The sequence below is a fragment of the Balaenoptera borealis genome (genome assembly GCF_965194805.1).
Source record: "Balaenoptera borealis genome assembly, chromosome: 16".
Taxonomy (NCBI): Eukaryota; Metazoa; Chordata; class Mammalia; order Artiodactyla; family Balaenopteridae; genus Balaenoptera; species Balaenoptera borealis.
The window spans coordinates 49,390,930-49,412,113 of record NC_138872.1 but is presented as its reverse complement, the minus strand read 5'-3'; the positions used below and the strand labels follow the sequence as shown (position 1 = coordinate 49,412,113).

General features: G+C 48.6%; 2 protein-coding genes across 9 annotated transcripts in view; one reads left to right on the top strand and one right to left on the bottom strand.

Moving 5' to 3' along the window:
• Positions 1-6,624, top strand: part of PCSK2 (proprotein convertase subtilisin/kexin type 2) — a 216,948-nt gene extending 210,324 nt beyond the window's left edge. The window contains exon 12 of the mRNA XM_082361545.1: positions 3,001-6,624. Coding sequence (XP_082217671.1) covers positions 3,001-3,487 — 487 coding nt within the window. The 3' untranslated portion in view covers positions 3,488-6,624. The remainder of the gene's footprint in view (positions 1-3,000) is intronic.
• Positions 6,625-14,117: 7,493 nt separating this feature from the next.
• BFSP1 (beaded filament structural protein 1) overlaps positions 14,118-21,184 on the bottom strand; it is a gene marked incomplete at its 5' end in the record, with an annotated part of 66,872 nt that continues 59,805 nt past the window's right edge. For all 8 annotated transcript variants that reach the window (XM_082361516.1, XM_082361513.1, XM_082361517.1 and 5 more), the window contains 3 exons: positions 14,118-15,365; positions 17,142-17,227; positions 19,554-19,774. In XM_082361516.1, coding sequence (XP_082217642.1) covers positions 14,275-15,365; positions 17,142-17,227; positions 19,554-19,774 — 1,398 coding nt within the window. In that variant the 3' untranslated portion in view covers positions 14,118-14,274. The remainder of the gene's footprint in view (positions 15,366-17,141; positions 17,228-19,553; positions 19,775-21,184) is intronic.

Here is a 21,184-nt window from a genome sequence, read left to right as displayed (position 1 = left end):
TCATACCTGTCACATTTCGAGTGCCCAAAAGCCACATGTGGCCAGTGGCTACTGTATTAGCACAGATACAGAACATTTTCGTCCTTGCAGGAATTGGTAGTGCTGTTGGCCAGCACTGGTCTAGACATTTGTAAATGTACAACGTATATGAGTGTGTGTCTATATTTATCTTCACAGCAACTCTTCAAGGTAGGAAGTCATATCCCCATTGTACAGGTAAGGATAATGAGTTCAGAAAGTTCAAATTCCTTACCCACAACTGGACCTTTAGTCTACCCATGTAGCTTTCTGCCCAGGGGCTGGAGCCCATGTGATCATTAATCATTTATCAGCTCACCTGTTATGTTTCTGACCCTGTTCTGAGTAAGTGGCATCTTCTTTGAGAGGTCCAGGTAGTGGCTTGCCGTACTCACATCTCCAAAGTCGGCCTAATGCCTGCTTTCCACCACATTGGATGATTTCCCCAGAGCCTGGTGCTGGGGACCCCCCGCCCCTGCACCATCACTGGATCTCCGTGGCCAGAGTCCACGCAGAGCACACACGGTCCATGAGACTGTTTATGTGTATATTTTTAAGTTCCTTGGGAAAGTATTGCCTTTATCAATGAGCTGCAGGGGAGCTCCAGCAAGCCCTCCCAGGTTCATTGCCTTGGTTCCAAGGGCAACGTAGAACCAAGGCTTGGCTCTGAGCTGGGTGTATGACCAGCATCTTTTTGTAGATGTATTCTGCAAGATGTGTGTTTAAAAATACACACCATGGGCTTCCCTGGTGGCGCAGTGTTTAAGAATCCACCTGCCAATGCAGGGGACATGGGTTCGAGCCCTGGCCCGGGAAGATCCCACATGCCGCAGAGCAACAAAGCCCGTGTGCCACAACTACTGAGCCTGCACTCTATAGCCCGTGAGCCACAACTACCAAAGCCCATGTGCCTAGAGCCTGTGCTCCGCAACAAGAGAAGCCACTGCAATGAGAAGCCCATGCACCGCAACGAAGAGTAGCCCCTGCTCACCGCAGCTAGAGAAAAGCCCACATGCAGCAACGAAGACCCAACGCAGCCAAAAATAAATAAATAAGATAAATAAAAATTAAAAAAAAATACACAGCATTTTATGCTCCAAAATAAAAGCCATGTCCAGGGAGGACATTAACAAAGACAAAGGGCCGGAGAAAGGGAGCTAGTATCATGGTTCAGGCACTGTGCCCAGTGTTTTCCTACATGGTCTTATTTAAACCCACCCACAATGACAATGAGACTTCAAGTATTTGAAAAAATTTCCCAAGCTCTCCTGACCACTAAGCATAGAAGCAGAATTCTAACCCAAATAGGTTTATTCCCGAAGTCTGGAGTCCTTCCATTATACCATGCACTCCTCAAATGTAGTTTCCTGTATTATGTTTCTAGTGCAAGAACCTTTGAGCATCTCACCTCCAAAGGAGGCCACTTCCAGAAAGGAGATCAGTTATATGGAAAGACAGCTGAGGAATCTTAGACTGACCATCCGTGGGGCTCCAACTCTGTGACCGAAGAGACTCCCAAATTCCCCTGATCTGTCACAGGACTGTTCTTCACTAGGATTAATTAACCCAATTTCAGCTTTTTTATGATAGTGATAACAATCACACTAGCAATAATTTCTCCTTATCAAGGTAGTGAGTACTTTAAAAGAAAAGTATATGAGCTCCTGTCTCAGTCTGGGTTGTCCCAAAAGTAGACCCTGATGGGACTTGGGTACTGACAATTTTTTGAGAGATGATCTCAGGAAACAAGTGAGGAGGTGCAGCTGTAGGAGGGGAAGAGGAAGCAATCCAATAAGGATGCATTGATGCTCAATTGACCAGCATCTTGCCACCCTGGGCAACACTGAGTTGTCCCCACCGGGAACGAGGAAGCCAGGTGTATGTACTCACCACCTTCCATCAGTCGCTGGTACGGGTCTTTCCCTGTGGGCTTAAATCCCTGACACTTTGGGGCCAGCCTGCACGCAGGCTGAGGACGCTCCCAGGAGGCAGGGAAAGGCTCCAGGAGAAAAGCTGGGAGTAGCTGATACCCGTGGTGGATGCAGTCAGGGTCCACAGTAGCCTCAGCTGCAGGCAAACCCAGCAGTGACTTAGGAGAAGCGGGAACGGGGTCCACAGCATCTGCTGCCTGCCCCGTCCACACACAGTTGGTTCCGAGAGTGTGGGTGACTTGCTCAGGCTCACACAGCAAGTGTAAGAGTTAACCCTGGATTTCGTTCCTTTTTATGGCTGAGTAATATTGCATTGTATATATGTGCCACATCTTTATCCATTCCTCCGATGATCTTATTTGTAAAGCAGAAATAGAGACACAGACAGAGAGAACAAATGTATGGACACCAATAGGGAAGGAAGAGGGTGGGAGGAATTGGCAGATTGGGATTGACACATATACACTATTGATACTGTGTATAAGATAGGTAACTAATGCGAACCTACTGTATAGTTCTTTTTTTTTTTTTATAAATTTATTTATTTATTTATTTTTGGCTGCGTTGGGTCTTCGTTGCTGTGTGCAGGCTTTCTCTAGTTGCAGCGAGTGGGGGCTACTCTTCATTGCGGTGCACGGGCTTCTTATTGCGGTGGCTTCTCTTGTTGTGGAGCACAGGCTCTAGGCGCAAGGGCTTCCACAGTTGTGGCACATGGGCTCAGTAGTTGTGGCTCATGGGCTCTAGAGCACAGGCTCACTAGTTGTGGCGCACGGGCTTAGTTGCTCCGTGGCATGTGGGATCTTCCTGGACCGGGGCTCGAACCCATGTTCCCTGTATTTGCAGGCGGATTCTTAACCACTGCGCCACCAAGGAAGTCCCTACTGTATAGTTCTAAATTTTAATTTTCTAATAAAATTTTCAGCTACCTTAAAAAAAAAAAAAAAAAAAGAATTCACCCCAGGGCCCCTGGTCTCCCCGCTCCCCGGAGCTGCCTCCAGAGCCCCTGGGAGGGTGTGCCCAGCCCTCACGGTCTCCTCCCCTCTGCCCTCAGGAAAATACCGCCCACCGGCAAGCTGGTGCTGACGCTCACCACCGCCGCCTGCGAGGGGAAGGAGAACTTCGTCCGCTACCTGGAGCACGTGCAAGCTGTCGTCACGGTCAACGTGACCAGGCGAGGGGACCTGAACATCAACATGACGTCCCCCATGGGCACCAAGTCCATCCTGCTGAGCCGGCGGCCGCGGGACGACGACGCCAAGGTGGGCTTCGACAAGTGGCCTTTCATGACCACCCACACCTGGGGGGAAGACGCCCGGGGGACCTGGACCCTGGAGCTGGGCTTCATGGGGAGCGCGCCCCAGAAGGGGGTGCTGAAGGAGTGGACGCTGATGCTGCATGGTACACAGAGCGCCCCGTACATCGACCAGGTGGTGCGGGATTACCAGTCCAAGCTGGCCATGTCCAAGAAGGAGGAGCTGGAGGAAGAGCTGGACGAAGCGGTGGAGAGAAGCCTGAAGAGCATCCTGGGCGAGAACTAGCCCCTCGGCACCCTCTCCCCAGCGCCAGCCCGCCGCCCCCGCCGGGCACCTAGCAGCGAACCTCCCCCCCACACAAGCGAGTCCAACTTCTTGCTCCGAAGCTTCGCTCACTGTCAGTGATCATTTTCATTACCATGGAAGCCACCTTTTTTATTCTGTGCCCCAAATACAGTGTTCCCACCAACACCTCTGTCCTATTTGTGACTCGAAGTTCTTTATTTCTGTCATTCAGATAGGTGATATCTTGCCAACAAACCTGGGACAGCTTTCCCCTCGGTTTCTTTCATAGAAGAGAATGCATTTAAAAAGCCAGGCACGGTGACTCCAAGGACGTTTATTCACGGTCTCAGCTGAGGACCTGTTACTTAAAAGGAGAATCCAAGATTATGACAGAGGTGAGCTCTGAGTCTCTTAAAGCACAGATGCTGTAAATCCTTTGGGGAAAGATGTTTTGACTTTTAGCAAGATTTTTCAGGGACGTAAATGAAGGTGGCGTGAATTGAAAGGTGCCCTAATTACCAGATGGGGAAGAGAGAGTCAGAAAGCATGAAGGTTGGAAATCTTACCACCAACGCCCACGTCGTGGCTAGTCTCACTCGGCCGGCGTGATACGTGTAAAATCTCAGTAGCCCGGCTGCCCTTTACCAGCTGCTGCTCTGAGTGATGGTAAACTCTGCTAGAGATGCCCAAATTACTCTGTGTGTGTAGCCTTCATCCCAGCCCCAATTTTCTGGGGTTCCTCCCATAGCTATCCGAAAGAAGAAAGGCAAGGCAGGATGGCAACACTTCTGGGAAAGAGTAGCTTAGTGGTTTTTAACACAGGAATGTTCCTTTTCTGCAGTCACTCTGGGGCTTCCTAATCTGATGGAAGTGAGAGGTAAGCCGAGTGTTTTCGAGAGCTTTCCGCTTGGGCTTTGATTTCCAAAGCGCATGACTAGAGGGAAACACCTTCTGCATGTTGTGATTTCTCCGATGAGTTGGGGAAACGGCCTCTGTTCCAGAAGAGGTGTGTGAAGGGCGAGGGGGCCAGCCATCTCACATGGACCCTCCCTTTGTATGGAGTCCCTTCTGCTGAAGAGGGGAAAAGCCAGCTCATTCCCCCGGTGACCTGAGGCCTGAAGGAAGCAGGAGGAGCCCTCTGTACGGAAGCATTCAGTTACCATCTCGGCAGCTAAGCTGTCAGGAGGGGGGTTTACATGTAATCCAAAGGTGACACACCCTCTTCCCCAGTCAACCCCCAGAGACCCCATCTCATCACCAAATAGAAATGCTTTCTGAGCAGCTGTCACTTTGTTTTCCTATTCGAGGATTGGCTCCTCATCACCAATCCCAATGCCCACCCGCTCCCACGAAACGATGTGTTAGTTTGATTTGATTCCAAAGAACTGATCAACCACTTCTGTCCACACTTCTCTCTTCCCATGGGAGCGGGTAGCTCAGCCTGGAGTTCCTTTCCTTAAAGCCAGCAACACAAGAGCAGGAGGTTCCATCCCCTGAAGGTGGCAACTTGAAGGGAAAAGTCTGGAAAACCCATTTTCTTTCTTTTTCCCCCCACGTTGGCATGAATTTCTGTCTTCTCTAACACCATATGACCTTCTCTATAGAATGCTTTACAATGTAATACTATTTATGATTTTTAAAAGAAATTTATTACATGTTGCAAAGGTCTTTTTAAACCAGTTTAGACTTAAAGAAAAAATAAATGGAAATCATCAAAATTTCATTTCACATTAACAGTCTGAAAATAAACCAAAGGACGTTATGTGTGCATGTGTGTATAAGTGCACACAGAAATATATATACATATGTAGACTATATACACGTGTGTATATATGTGTATATATCTTTATATACACTTGTATAACTGTATATACACACATATACATAAAATGTGTGTATGTGTATTTATTGAAGAAACAGACACCACATTCATCTCTAAAAGAATATTCAGAGGGTATCAAGATGATTCTGGCTGAAGAAAAAGGCTGGTAGAAATTCAGGTGAAATGTTCGTCAACTCCCATTACTTCACCTCTGTAATCTTGCACCTCTCTGTATAAACATTAAGTGTCTTATATAGCAGCACAGATATAAAATAGTTGTCCATATTTTCACAGTTATGGTATAATTTGTGAAATTAGAGAGTAACTTATCAGCTTCTTAATAGAAATGGCAAGTTTTGATATGAGTATACAGTACATAAAAATATATATAGTGCTATTTAAAAATATTTGGCCTCTATTTCATGTTTTACACCAGTATTAACACTAAAATATGTCTACCTAGTGAGGTTTTTATGACATCCTGATTCTAATGCAAGAGATAGTTATTTATAGTCATTTATTTTAAAAATGAAAATAAGTGGATAATAATTAATCAAGTTAACATTGTTATTCCCTGTGACAAAATTTTATAAGTAAATTTAAAAGTACATGATGTAAATTAGGAGATTCAACAATAAAACATTACCTTCCAGAAATTACGTGGGATGTGATATGTATTACATAAAAACACTTCCATCCATTCTGGGAGCAGATAATTAAAAGTTGCCAAAGAGAGATCTAAAAAACTTGCTTTCATAAATATTCATGAAAGATTTATAATTAGCAAATAAATCATACCCAAATTATGATCTATAGCAGCATTTTTCAAACTCAGGTTACACCCCATTAGTAGTTGTAAAATAAATTTAGGGAGTTAAAACCAGCCTTTTGGAATAGAATAGAATACATCATGCATATTAATGATAACTATTGTTTCCTGAGATTTTTTTTTCAGAAATGTGTGTGTGTATGTGTGTCTGAGTGTGTGTATTGGCTCACAATGTAAAATACATTTCTTACTGGGGTCACAGTCAAAGATCTTTCAGAAACACTATTCTAGAATATATTCACCAGGCTAGACTAAGTTATACTGCAGTAATGAACAGCCCCCAGATCTCAGAGGTTTAACACAACAAAGGTTTATTTATGATTTACACAAATTTCACGGACGATCTGGGTGACTCCCCAAGGCCACAGATCTCCATTCAGTGACCCAGGGATTCAAGCTGCTTCAACCTTCAACCTTAGGTTTATCATCACAACATGAGGCTGCGACAGTCGGCAGGCAGGAGAAAAGAACCCATGAAGATTTGTTCACTCTGAAGGAGACACACATGTCACTTGACCTACCGTGCACTGGCCAGTACTGGTCAATGACCCTGCCTACACGGGAAGCAAGTGAGAGATTATAGGACAACTAGTGGGATACTTGGTGAGCACTGGGGTCTCTACCACAGAGAGAACTTGATGCCACTTTAAAACATATTCTTATGTAAAGAAAGTAAACTGAGTGGAAAATGTAAGGGAAGAGTAACTGGGGATGTATTTATAACATAAACTATGTAATGAAAGCATACCCCTGCATCAACACCACAGCTTGACTTCAGTGTCTGTTCAGTGTCAAGAGGGTACTTATTTTGCTATAACTTTCCTGATCCAGAACTGTATTTAGTAGTCACAAAATTAAGCATGCTTCCAGGTGAAATGGAAAATGGTACTTTACCAACTTTGCAAATCCTGTGACTTGTGGAGGAGTTTATTTAAAAGAACTGATCTCTTTCAAAAAAGAAAAAACATATTCTTAGGTACTGATTCACATGGCAGCCTCTCCTCACAGGACGGTACCATGAAGAGTATCACAAACCAGCTCTACCCATGAGACCACATGCAGTTCTAGCAAATCTTGATAGTTATTAATAAAATACAAATATATTTATCATAGTTCATTGTAAAAACAATTTTCAGTTTTATCCTGTGATACACTACTGTAAAATCTTAAGAGAGCCAAAGGCTGAAAACACATACTGAAAGGTGTAAAGTCCAGTCTGATCTTGTGACAGACTGAAGGCTTCTTTTCAATACTTAAGTTCAAAGAATGATTTCCCAAAGATTAAGTTAAAAAACTGATCATTCTTATAGAGTTACTACTATGTGTCATTTTTATTGTCACTTACAAATTAATGAGTGGTTTTCACGGGATCAATGCCTTCACTGGTTGGAGTCATCACATGAAAACCACACACTACAAAACCTTTAGGAAACATAGCCAAGCATTTCATATTTAGAGAGAAAAATGCTGAATGCATTAAGAGAATTGGTGAACGCATAGCCAGAGTCAGTTTTTGGAGGTAGAGTCTAATTTGATAGAAATTTCTAAAAATCAGAATGCCAAGATTAGAGGCACTAGTTGTGGGAGAGAAGAAGAGGTTTGAAAAACACTGGGAGTTTGAAGTAACATGAGCACAGGATGTGTCCTGCGCCAGTGAAGGGGGTTGGTTGCAGCTGCCAGGTGGTTCCCTGTCTCCAAAGAAGGAACAAGCTGTGGGGAAAGGGGGGCCGGCACTCAGCACGTGGGAGCTTAGGAAATGGAGAGTGGGGGACGGAAGTCAGGAACAGTATCTGGCGGTGCTCAGCGTAGGGAAACACGACGCCGGTATAAAGGGGGATTCCATCCTCTGAAGAGCTCAAGTCTGTTGAGGACAGAGACCAGTGCACAGAGAAGCCATCCCCAGACGAGCACCCTGAAACCCCATCCGCCTGCCAGGGGGGGTTCTAAGCCCACACACAGCCTCCTGATGCCTTCATCAGCTTCCCAAGGACATTGACACCAGGAGAGGGGGTGGCCGGCCCCTGGAGCTCTAGGAAAGGAGGCTCCGTCTTTGCTTTGCAAATTAATAAACTCGTACTTGAGCTGGTCCACTAATCTCTTGTGCATTTAATTGTCCCTTTCCTTGGGTTTAAAAAACATTGGTTGAATTTGGTTTTGAGTTTATAAGGTGCCAGGAATCAAAATCTGACCCGAGGCAAATTCTCCAAGCCAGCCTGCCAGCTTCATTTTTCTCTCAGGACTTAGAGGAGACTCACTGTGAACCTGGGGATAGAATGAACTTGACCATGAGAAATGTGCCCGGGCCAGGAGACGCAGACTCTGCATTGCTAAATTCCTAATATTCAGCCCTGCACTGTGTGGGGTAGGATGGGGGCAGTTAGAAATCTCAGCCCACAGAGTTTCAGATGCACAAACAGCCAACTGAGGCTGGGAATTCCTTAGTTATAATGTGAACTGTCACCATTTCCTACCATGGAGGCTTCAGGCCACCCCACCCTCACCTTCCCAGCAGGGAGGGGTCCCACATCACAGTGCCCTGAAAGATGTTCCCCTGCACCCAAGAGGATGCCCTTGGTCTACTCCAAGCTGGATGGAAGGCAGAGGCTGCAACCTATATTTTTCTCTTTTGACCCCATGTCTTGGAGCCACTGGCCACAGGTGACAGGTAAGCCACCAGGTAACTCCTGGTCACAAGTACACAGGTGAAGGGGCAGGTGTGACAGGTGAGTTATTGACCAGGGATGTAATCTCCTGATAGATAGAATACCCATCTCAACTCAAAAACCCCATGTCTCTGAATAAAACATAAGTCAGCGTGGCTTTTTTGTGGCATTTATTTGCTTTTATCCAAGCATGAGAGATGGGAGTCGAGCATTTGCACTAATCATGGGGCTTGAATAATGTTCTTCATCATCAATGTGCTAAATGCCGTGTGAGTTTTGAGGTGACTTCTCTCACCAGCAACATCCCATCTACAAACCTGGGATACAACCGTTTTAGGATAAACTTGATTATGGTGGTTGCTTGAAGATCCTTTCTCAAAATATAAGTTTCAAGTCAAGGAGAGACCTAAATGGAATTTTCCAACATGAAAAGGGAAGGGAAAAACAAGCAGCGATGCCAGGTAAGATGTGTCCTCTGATATGCAAATTGGATTTTGTATTAGACCTTGCTGGTGCCTGCCCTACAGCAAGGATCAGCAAACTACAGCCCAAGGACCTGATCCAGCCCACTGCCTGTTTTGTAAATACAGTTTTATTGGAAGCAATCATGCCTATTTGCTTTTGTGTTGTCTGTGGCTGTTTTCATGCTGATACGATGGAGTTGTGTAGTTATAACAGAGGCTGTACAGCCTTTAATCCTTTATAGAAAACGTTTGCCAACCTCTGTCCTGTATCTATCTCCTTGGGTGGCCCCAGAGGTCACCTGTAGACAGTTTCTATACATGCCAAGGATGTTCTCTCTGCCAGGGATGTTCTCTGGCTGCACACAAGTCCTCGTGTACCACGAGCAGAAGGGCCAGGGAATCAGCACCCCATAGCCGCCCTCGCCTGAGGAAGGGTGGGAGCTGGTCCACAGATACCCCAGCTTCCTCACCTCCTGTCAGGACAATTTGAAGATGTTCCACCTGGTCTCTTCCCCGTGGGTGCCTGTGCAGGCATCTCTCTTTCCAGTCTCACTCCCTCTCCTTCACCAGTCAGGGGACAGAAACCCCACTGGTGATGTTAACAGAGAGAACTGAATATAAAACACTAAAACTGAGTATAAAGACGTAATGCCTTCTTAATTAGAAAAGCAAAAGAGAACATTAAAGCACCGCATGGACCAAGGAGTCTAACACCTGCGTGAAGGTGAAGGCGGCTTGTCGGATGGTGTTGGGGTCCCGGGGAGGGGGCACCGCCCACCCAACTTCCCCGCCTGCCCAGAGGTGGAGCGAGAGTGCCCCTGGCAGGCAGGCCCGCCCTGGAAGACCCAGACCCCCGAGGAGACTGTAGCGAGGCTGCTTCCGCAAATGTTGGAAAAACTGAGAACTGGCTTCAGCTGCTCTGGGAAGGAGCTGCCGCTGCCAGGGTGAAGTAGCGCTGCCAGGAGATGAGAACAAACAAGGAGCAGGGCCCTTCTCCCTCCTCCAGCCTTTCCCTCTTCTCCTACCAGGGAGATGCTGGCAGAGCAAGAACGGGGCCGCAGCTTCCAGCCCCAGCACTGGAGTGTAGAAAGGCCGGCTTGGAGCTGAGACTGGTGCTTACCAATGGCACGCTGAGCTCCTGTGATCACTGCTCTGATAAACCACCTGCACCTGAGACCTTGTTTAGGGTCTGCTTCGGGGGCAACCCAACCTAATCCAAACTTCCACGAGTTGCCCCTTGATACCAAACCTCCTTCACTAGCAGTTATCTTTGCGATCTCTGGGGTTGCAAGCAACAGAAACCAATTCTGACTAGTGAAAACAAACAAGCAGCATGTCCGAAGCATGCAGCGTAGCTCTCAGAACTGTAAGGGAAGCCTGAAGAGCCGGCCCAAACCAGCCTGGGAAAGGGACAGGGATTGCAGCAAGCCTGGGCACAGGGACGCACAGCGGGAAGCGGTGGCACCACGTCAGAACTCCCCCATCACGGGGCAGCTCCAGCACATTCAGTCTCGGCTTCGCTAGACTCAGGTCTCCTATCCCAACAACGGGTCTGGTTTGGACACTTGCCCACCCGCAGGCAGAGGGAGGCAGGATGTCTTGATGGTCCCATCAGGGCTGTAACCTGTGTGGGAGAAGCAGCTCCTCAAGACAAAATCAGGGCTGAGGGCCTCCTGAGCAGTGGGAGAGGTGGCTGGGAAGACGCCCACCGGCCGTCTTAGGTTGTTTCCTCCCAGAAGCTGGCTCTGACACAAGGAGTCGAGGTCAAGTCATTGACTTGAAAGGAAGCATCTTTATGTAGGGAAGCAGGACAGTGGGACACGGAAGGGAGGAGTCCCACTCAGGGCACATAGATGAGTGGGCTTCTCCATGGGCATCTGGTGCTGACACCCTCTGGGGACTGTGTACGACATGCCTTGGAGTTATCCCAACAGAGAAGCGCGAGCGCTGGGGCCTTCATGCACCTGGGCCCCGGGTCTTGGATGAGTGCCGCTTACGGGAGGCCCTGCACTGCCCACCTGCCCAATTGTGGACCGAGCTCACTCCTGGGGCCACAGGAGCCCCTGAGGGGCAGAGTCACACGTGCCTGCCGTGCTTGCCTGGGGCGTGGGCCTGAGCCAGAGCAGCAAGGGTTGGAGGGTCTGGGGGATCAGCACCAGGGCGGCTGATACGACAGCAGTTACTGGTCACCGACTCAGACGCTTGGAGAATGGGGGGCTCAGGGGCTGGGTCACAGCTTCTTTATGGGGGAAGGCGGCTTGGGAGAGTCTCGGTCCTGGGCTTGAGGCTGAGTCGGGGAAGAGGCCAGGACCCCTGATATAGCAGTTAGGACCAGCACTTGGGGCACCAGGAAATTGGGACCTCGGCACGTGGCAAAGCTCCGGCGTTCTCTTGTCTTTGATGCCACTGGGAGGCCTGCTCTGAGCCCCCCGGTTTACTTTTTATAAAAACTTGCTTGTTTTCAGAGACCTCAGGGAGAGGAAAAGCCAGGAAATGAACCCATTCTGCAGCTCTCCTGGGAAAAACAGAACCAAGAAGGAAAAGTGGAGAGGAGTGCCAAGGAAATGAGCAAGTGGGGCTCTGGGGTGGGGGGAGCGGGGTCCGGACAAAGAGCCTGACTAGACGCCAAGGTGTCCGCTGCAGGCAGCCCTGCATCTCACACTGCGAGCCCGGCTTTCAGGCTGAGGTGAGCCTCCCGGAAATGCTGCTCACCTGGCCCCTGCCTCCCGCCTCAACCTCCCCTCCTTCCATCCTCCCCACCTCTTTCCATCGTCCCCCCCAGTCCCCTTTATTTCCCCTGCTTGAACAGGCCAGTCCATTCCTGCCCCAGGACCTTTGCACTGGCAGTTCCCACTGCCGGGAATGCTCTTCTCTCCGATCTGCACGTGATGGGCCTATCTTGTCATCAGATCACACGTCATCTCATCCATGGGGTCCTCGCTTGACCATCCAACTCAAAGGAGACCCCTGGCACTGTAGCAACTCTCCCTGTAGTATTGTCTCTAGGTGGTTTTCTCCTATTTAGTTATCTGCCTGCTTGTGCAATTCCTTCCTCTCCCGCCAGAAAGTCGTGACTTTGAGAGCAGAAGCACGTTCGATGTTCCCTGCTGTCTCCCCAGAGCCACGCGTGGCACAGAACAGCCCCCCAATCCATTCTTGATCATCGATTGAATAAAATATAAAAATGACCTTTCTTTCCAAAAAGATAACCACCGCCTTTTAAAATAGGAATATTAACGGAACACATGGTCCAAAAAAATAAAAAGTCTTAATGGGGAAAAGAAAAGGTTTGCAATGGCTGTTATTGACTATAATATACACACTGGTCCAAATTCCTAGCACATTCTGTGCTCCACTAATGGTTTCCATTATTCTCTCTTAAGCTTTTAAATGATATGTACCTCAAAAATGTGCCATGGATCCGGTTCTCCACTCATCTTTTGGAAAGAACAACAAAGGCATATTTCTTTCTTGAGATCGAAACCTCAAATGAATTCAGAGAAAGATTTTTTAAAGCTCTAAACAGATAGGAAAGGAGACTCCATTTAGTACTCTTTGTATTATTTCTAACAAAGAAATAATAGCATGTAATTTATGACACCATCAATTTTCTCTAATAATGTGTAGTTGTCTCGCCAGGTACTTTTGTTTAGGCAAATGCAATAATCCATTTCAGCACGTTTATTCACTGCGCTTAATGTATTTTGGAGCATCTACATGGGGAAGGAGTAATTTCTTAATTGGATAAGTAAAAAAATTATTTTTGGACTGTTAGTAGAAAAAAAGAGATATCTACAGGCAACATAAAAATTTTTGTAAAGATTCTGGCTTCAAGTAATTACTATTTCCTAGGATGTGACACTGTAAATACCTGACTGCATGTGTGTGCACAGGAGAACATGCACAAATGTGTAGTATGGTATAGTATATTACGGTAACTGAGATCATTAATAAACTTGAAAACTCTCCCCTTACCAGCATGCCACACTGTCTGGCACACAGAATATGTTCAATAAATGTTGGACTAGTTAATTAACTAACCGCTAAACGAGGAACTACGTGATGACGTTTGATTTTGCTTTCTGAAACCTGACCCAGGATTGCAATCTCTGAGTGACAAATTCTAAGTGACTCAGACAAAAGGACATTCAGCACATACTCTGTGGCAGGTGGCAATGGTCCCCTACTTACATCCCGTGACCCTTACCATTTCCATGTATTTCCATGCCTGACGTCCAAACGCCTGCACCTGTACTTCTCGTCTGAGGGCTTTCCTGGTCCCCAAAGTCAACGCCCTGGGAGCAGCGCTCCCTTCTGACTGACCGGCGTTGGTGGGTCAATACCCCAGCTCCCTCACCCTCGGGCAGGGTAACTCTGGGGCGCATGTTCTACCCCATCTCCCAGAACCCCCGGGGGTGGGGGCCAAGCGCCAGCCGCCCACAGGACTGACCCATCTGGTAGCCCATCTCCCTACCGCCATCTCCCTGCTCTCCTGGCAATTCCTGAGACCACATCCCCCAGAAACTACATCAAATCCTTGCTGCAAGATCAGCTTCTGGGGGAACCCAAACCAAAACAGACACCTTTAATTGTTTTACTTCTAACAAAACACTCCTCATGTGATCAAATGTTTGTGCTTGAAATGCAGAGAAAACCAGCCAATCCATCATCTAACACGTTTCTGTGTGAAATCCAGACTCTGAGCCTCTAACGAGTCTCTCAATGACCCATACGAAGGGCTCGTCTCTTTCCTAAACGAGCACGGCTTGGTGGCTGTTAACAGAGCACCCCTGTCCTGAGCGAGGCTAACCCACCTCGAAGCCCAAAGCCCCTGTTAATTAGAAAAAGGATGTGCAAGCAAAGAAAACGCTTTAATTAAGGCTTCACTGGCAAGCCAGACAGGCCAACTATGGTCTAATCCAAACAAGAACCCTCAGTCTTGTATGGTTCGTCCTAAAATAGCCAAGCACTTCCCAACAGTGGCCCAAAGGCACTTTCTCCCCTCGAGTCTAGGCACTGGAAGAGCACTTCTCCTCCAGCTTCTTCTTGTCTGCCTTCGTCTTCTCGATCACAGTCTCCACGATCACAGCAGTCTCTTCGTATGTCTGGATGCTGTCGGTGGAAAACTTCTCAACGGATTCCATCACCTCTACCTTCTCATAGGCCAGCGTCCTGGGAGGGCTTCTCGCCGGCAGGCTGCTTCTCCGAGCTCCAGGCCCGTCGGACTCACCCTGAGTGACCTGAGGCTCTTGAGACTGGGGTGTAGACGGCCCCTCTGGACCAGGCGTGACTGCGGGACAGGGCTCTCCGGCCCCCTCCTCCTCCTTCTGGCCATCCTGTTTCCCCTGGGGGCCCTTCAGTTCTTCGGCATTCATCTCATCCCCCTTGTCTGCAGTGGGCGGGGTAGGGGGGTGTCCATCTTCTTTTCCCTCGGGAGGCCCCTCTCCGTCCTCCAGACCATCTTCTTTCCCCTCGGGAGGCCCCTCTCCGTCCTCCAGACCATCTTCTTTTCCCTCGGGAGGCCCCTCTCCGTCCTCCAGACCATCTTCTGTCCCCTGGGGAGGCCCCTCTCCGTCCTCCAGAGGGGGCTCCGGCTGCTGGGGAGAGGGCTCCACGTGGCTGTCAGGACGCACAGAGTCGTCCCCCTTGGTAACCACCACGCCCCCTTTGGCGGGGACGGACAAGGAACAGAAGCCTGGGTCCACGAAATTGGCATCTCCGGAGACCAGCACATACCGCCCCTTGGTGTACAGGTCAGCGGGGGGCTCGGGTTCTTTGGGACCTTTCACCCTCTCCTTGACCTTCTTGCCTAGTTTTTCAAAGGCTTTGCTTATCTTCCCTCCGTCTGGGACATCCTCCGGAGCCCCGTCCACGGTCGGGGGACTTGCTTCTCCATCCCCTGATTCAAGCTTAGATTCACCCTCTTCTTTAAGTACCATCTGCCCTGGCTTCGGGTCTTCAGGACCTCTCAGTGGTGCCTCTTCCAGACTTTCATCTGCTTTGTCTTTCGCTATAATCTCCTTTTTCCTTGGAACGTTCTTGGGGAGGCCTTTTTGTCTTGGTTTTGCTATTGTTATATCCTGCACAGCCCTGGTGAGATCTTTTAGGAAAAAAAAAAAAAAAAGGACAATGAGGCAAGTATCATCACCAATGAAAGAGGAAGAAAATGTATTTGTGAAAAATACACTAATTATCTTGGAGCCCCCTGCCTAGCGCTGGGGTGGGGTTTCCTACGTATGATCAAAAGCAACAGGGAAAGATCCCTGGGTCTGAAGCATCCACGGCCCACATTGAGGACCCAGCTCTGCTGGCCACTGTGTGACTCTGGACAAGTCACTCGGCCCCTCTGGGCTTGCAGAGGGGAGGGAGGCGCCCACAGTTCCCATCACACCGGGTACAACGGACTGAGATCCGCGATCCTCCTGCAGTAACACTCTGTGGGAGCAGGGCTTCAGTGCCCACCCAGCCCCCTGCCCCCCGAGTTCACAGGGGACACTGGGATCCACACAGCAGACAGCGGAAACCCAGTCCACAGGGCACCCTCGCCTCAGGCTTCCCCAAAGGAGCAACGCAGGGCTGCCTGGGCCTCTGACGGGCTCGGAATGGCCTTGGCCGTGGGGAGTAGCTCCCTTGTCCCGCTCGCAGCCCAGGCCAGGTGAACACAGCCACCCCTTGCTCAGCACCCCCTTCCTCCTGGGCAGCAAGAGGCAGTGATGCTCTCAGACTCAGAACAGGAATCCCCCGTGCCCGAGGCCATATGCATTTCCTCAGATCAGCGAAGAGGAAGAACTGAAAGTTTAACACAAAATCTCACCCTGCCTCATCCAGGAGGCTTTCCAGTTTTGCTCACAGTGATTTTTTTTTAACTTTTTCATCCCGAAGTCTTCTCCAGCCCCTCCCTCCCTTCGTTAATCAGAGGGCTCAGTTGCACAGAGCAAGGGCCTCCCGTGGGGCTGACCCTCAGCGACACAGCAGAGTGAGCAGGCCGTGAGGCCATGATGGGGGGGGGACGCAGGGGGGACACGACAAAGCAGGTGGCTGGGAGCAGGTGTGGAGAAGGGCTTACTGGCAGGACCAGCTGCCGAATTTCAGGGCCCGCTAATCAAAACTGTGAAGAACGTCCAGACAGCGACCACACAGCATCAAGCCCAGCATCCTGAACACAGCCACCCGCCCCTGGAGCTGGCCCTGGGTGTCTGGGGACCCCTGGCAGCAACGTTCTGACTCTGGGACCACATCTCTGCAAAGCCCTCTGAGCTTTCTGAGACCCCTGGATTTGAAGGCACTATAAGCACAGGCTTCTCTTCTCCCAGGCACTGTTCTGTTCCTTCAGGACTGGGGAGACTGAGCTGTGAGCTGACATCTCACAGGCGCGTGAAACCATCCCCAAAGGACCAAACGTTGAAGGCAGAAGCTGCGCTTGCCCACCAAGCTATTTCTGCTCAGTTTTGAATGGGAGAGAGAACTGAGCAAAAATTGAGCATCTACTCTGCTCCTGACACTAGATCAAGCACCTCTGCATAAAAGAGTTCATTTCACTGGCGGGGGCGGGGCGATGAAGACATACAATTCAGTATTCACTTCTTGCCAAAGTAAATGTTGAGCTGCATTTTTTCTCCCCAGTTAAATGCCTCGTGTTCACGGACGGCCTTCCTGAGGTGGCCTAACCCCCATCTGATTTTCTCCTTGTAAACTTTTTGACTCAGTCACTCAGCACCTGTTGGAGGACATCAGTGAGGGAGAGAAGGGACCTCACATAAAAGCACTGAGTTTCCAGACGGACGGGGAGTATGAATGCTAAGTTTAGGGAGAAAGCCGCTTGATTTTTTCTTTTTCCCAGGACAGAAAGTCACAGAAGCCAGGGTTGGGGACTCACCTTTCCCACCGTGTCGAGGGCTGAAGGAGGCTCCGTGGCTCACGGTGTACAGGGTGATCGGAGTTTCAGTGAAGGCGGAGCTCAGCCTGGCAAAAAGAACCAGAAAGAGGGTGGTCTCCAGCTTTAATTCACTGAGCCAAACAGATGGGGGGGGGGCAGGCAAGAGGGATGCTCTAATGTCCAGCAAAAATGAAAAAGGCTTTCTCCAGATCCAACTGCTCATGAACCACAAACACATCTACACACTGGAGGACAACGGAAAGGAATAATCATCTCTTTGAGCTCAAGTCAAAGCTGTGAAACACACTTATAAAAAAAATTGTAATTCTTTTGTTCTGGAGTATTTTTTAAATAAGAGATTGGCCAGCCCAGGCTGAAGTATTTAGGGCAACCAGGGTATAGTATATCCAACTGGTTTTTTAAAAAAATAGTTATATATAATCAGAGACAGCGGAAAGATAAAGCAATTGAGACAAAACATAAATAGCTGGTGAATCTAAGAGGATTCGGAATTTCCTTGTTCTGTGCCTGCAACATTTCTATCAATTTGAAATTATATCAAAATTAAGAGTTATATATAAACCAACAAAAGGGGTATCCAGTTACCTTTTGATGAAGCCCTGCCTCCAAAACAAAAATTTTCACAAGGACGTTTAAATACCCGTTCAAGACTTATTTTTGTATATGTGTGCATGAAGCATTCACTGTGACATAAATATAGAGTTCAGCACAATACGTTGACCAGAACTAGAGAAAACAAAAGAAAGTCTTGCTTTTCCTCCCACACATTAGGCACTCACAGCCAAGACAGAGCCCCAGCGAGAGGGAAGGAAGTGCTCCTGTGTCTGGGTGCTTCTCTTTTAACTCAATCTAAACCCCCCAAAATCAGCAAGACTGAATTGAAGAACCTCAACTTAATAGAGAATCAGAGTCCGTATAGGAGGGGGCTGGCCTCAGTCCGTTCTCTGAATACCTACAGATACAGACATTGATGTAGCCATAGATGTAGGTGCAGGTGTGGCTATAAATAATGGAGACATCGTTGTAGATGTGCATGTATGTGATGATGTAGATACAGGTGACTTAGGTATAGATGACGTATAGGTGTAGGTGTAGATTTAGGTGATAAAGATGTAGGTGTAGCTATAGATAATGTAGATATGTGTATGTGTAGGTGACACAGATGTAAATGATGTAGCTGTGGATACAGATAATGTAGATGTAGGTGTAGGTGATGTAGATATAAATGTAGGTGATGTAGAGGTAGGTGTAGGTGTAGGTGGAGATGAAGATGCTGTAGGTGTAGCTACAGATGAGGTAGATAATGTAGATGCAGTGTAGATGTACACACATACAGATGATGAGGACATAGATGCAGACGTACGTGTAGGTATAGGTGTAGACATAGGTGATGTAGATATATTTTTAAAATACATTTATTTATTTATTTATTTATTTTTGGCTGTGTTGGGTCTTTGTTGCTGCGTGTGGCCTTTCTCTAGTTGCGGCAAGCGGGTGCTACTCTTCGTTGTGGTGCACGGGCTTCTCATTGTGGTGGCTTCTCTTGTTGTGGAGCACAGGCTCTAGGTGCGCGGGCTTCAGTCGTTGTGGCACATGGGCTCAGGAGTTGTGGCTCATGGGCTTAGTTGCTCCACGGCATGTGGGATCTTCCCGGACCAGGGATCGAACCCATGTCCCCTGCTTTGGCAGGCGGATTCTTAACCACTGTGCCACCAGGGAAGTCCCAATATAGATGTATTAATACATCTAGAAAATGGACAGTAGACGATGCAGGTGCAGCTGTGAATGACGATGAGATGGAGACAGAGACCTACTTCCCAGTGGAGTTCAAGTCAAAGTTCCATTACGTGGAGGAGACCAGACGGCCTGTCGACAGCCACGTTACTGACCCCACCAGGTGGTCAGAGCCACGATGGCAGCAGCAGTAATAACACCGACACTGAGCACTGGTTGAGCTCCAGGGACCGTGCAGGCCCCTCACCTGCAGCATCTGAAGAACCACGCCTGATCGTCCTCTGTGTTAAGACACTCATGTCCCCAGAGGCCTGTGAGCTGAAGGGAGCCTTCGCCATGGGGGCTTTCTGACCCCCTGTTTGACATTCAAACACTTCCCCCGTCACCCCCGCCTCCTCTCCCCTCTCCCTGCTGTGATTCACTCCAGAGCACAGGTCACAGGCCACACGCCCCCTGCTACAGACCCACTCATCCTGTCTCCCGGACTAATATTGAAGCTCTGTGAGGTCACGGATTTGGGGGTTCCCTTCCTGGCCACATCCTCACTGCCTAGAACAGGAACACAGGAAACAGTCAGCAAAGATCTGTGGAACAAGTAAGTGGCCAGCCAGAGAGGTGGGCGCTGTGCCCGCGGGCTCTGCCCACCCCTGACCCCACCTGTTGCCTTCGTTCTCGATGATCCGGTGATACCGGTCCAGCTCGTTCCGCAGGGTCTGCTGGGCGACCACCAGCTGCCGGCAGTCGTAGGACGACCTCTCCAGGCTCCTCTCGGCCTCCTCAATCTCCTTCCGCAGGGTGTCAATCTGCTCGTTGTAGAGCTGAATCTCTTCATCGTAACACTCGTGGGCATCTTTGATGGCTTGTTCTAGGGCCGCCGTCTGTGGGCAAAGACACAGCTGTAAGGAAACCCAGCCCGCCCTCTCCCTTAAGACACAGACCCAGCAGGGAGACCCTGGACGCGGCATATCCAGTTTTATTTGTTCTGTGGGTTTGTTTCTCTGTTTCTCTGTCAGCAGGGAATCCTTAAGCCACAGAGGGATGTGAAGCCCTTCTCCTTAAGCTGGCATCAGCACCCTCGGAGATCTGCCCTAGCGGAGCCTCCACCCCGCAAAGGCAGTGGGAAGATGACAACCCCAGAAACTGAAACGAAAACTGCCGTCCATGGAATAAAATGGACAACTCAGACAACGTACATTCTTCATAATTTACTGAGTTAGCATAAATCTGACAGCTGAAAAATTAGTAAAAAGAAGAACATGTACTAAATAGGTAAGATGCTATTTTTACTGAAATAATTAAGGGAGGAAGTTTCCTTGATCTTATTCAATCACTATGGCACTTTAATTTTCTCCTGATTTCTGATCAGTAGAGTTACATTGGTAGCTAAAGGGTGTGTGTGTGTTTGTGCACACTCGCACATGTGTATAAATAAAATAACTTCAGGGAAACACATTTACATATTAATGCAGGACAAATCAAAATTAAGGTGGGAAAATAAAAAGAGGTGGCCTCGTAGTCACAGTAAGAGCTGTGACAACCGCTAAAGGGCTGCAGCGTACTGATTTACAAGCTTAGCACAACCTCATTTTCCCAAAGAGAAGAGATCTAACAGGCATGGCCGGTTCTCAAAAGCAAAATAGAACAAGCAAACCAAACCCACTTCTCCTGGAAGAGAGCTTCTCAAACTTCATGGTGCATCTGAACCCCCCAAGGATACTGTTAAGCTCAGATTCTGACTCAGCAGGTCCGGTGGGGCCGGAGGGGCTGCATTTCTTTTCTTTTTTTTTTTCTTAAAGGATAGTTACTTCTTTTTTTTTTTTTTTTTTGGCTGCGTTGGGTCTTTGTTGCTGCGTGGGGGCTATCTCTAATTGCGGCAAGCGGGGAGTACTCTTCCTTGCGGTGCGGTGGCTTCTCTTCTTGCGGAGCACAGGTTCTAGGCGCCTGGGCCTCAGTAGTTGTGGCTCACGGGCTCAGTAGTTGTGCCATACAGGCTCAGTAGTTGTGGCTCGCGGGCTCTAGAACGCAGGCTCAGTAGTTGTGGCACACGGGCTTAGTTGCTCTGCGGCATGTGGGATCTTCCCGGACCAGGGCTCGAACCCGTATCCCCTGCATCGGCAGGCGGATTCTTAACCACTGAACCACCAGGGAAGCCCGGGGTCTGCATTTCTAAGTGGCTCTCACTCGATGCCCATGGCTCTGGTCTCCAGGTCACACTTTTTGAGTCACGGGGGACTAGACAGGTATCTGAATCCAACCTCACGTATGTCCACCACAAGACGCCTCACACG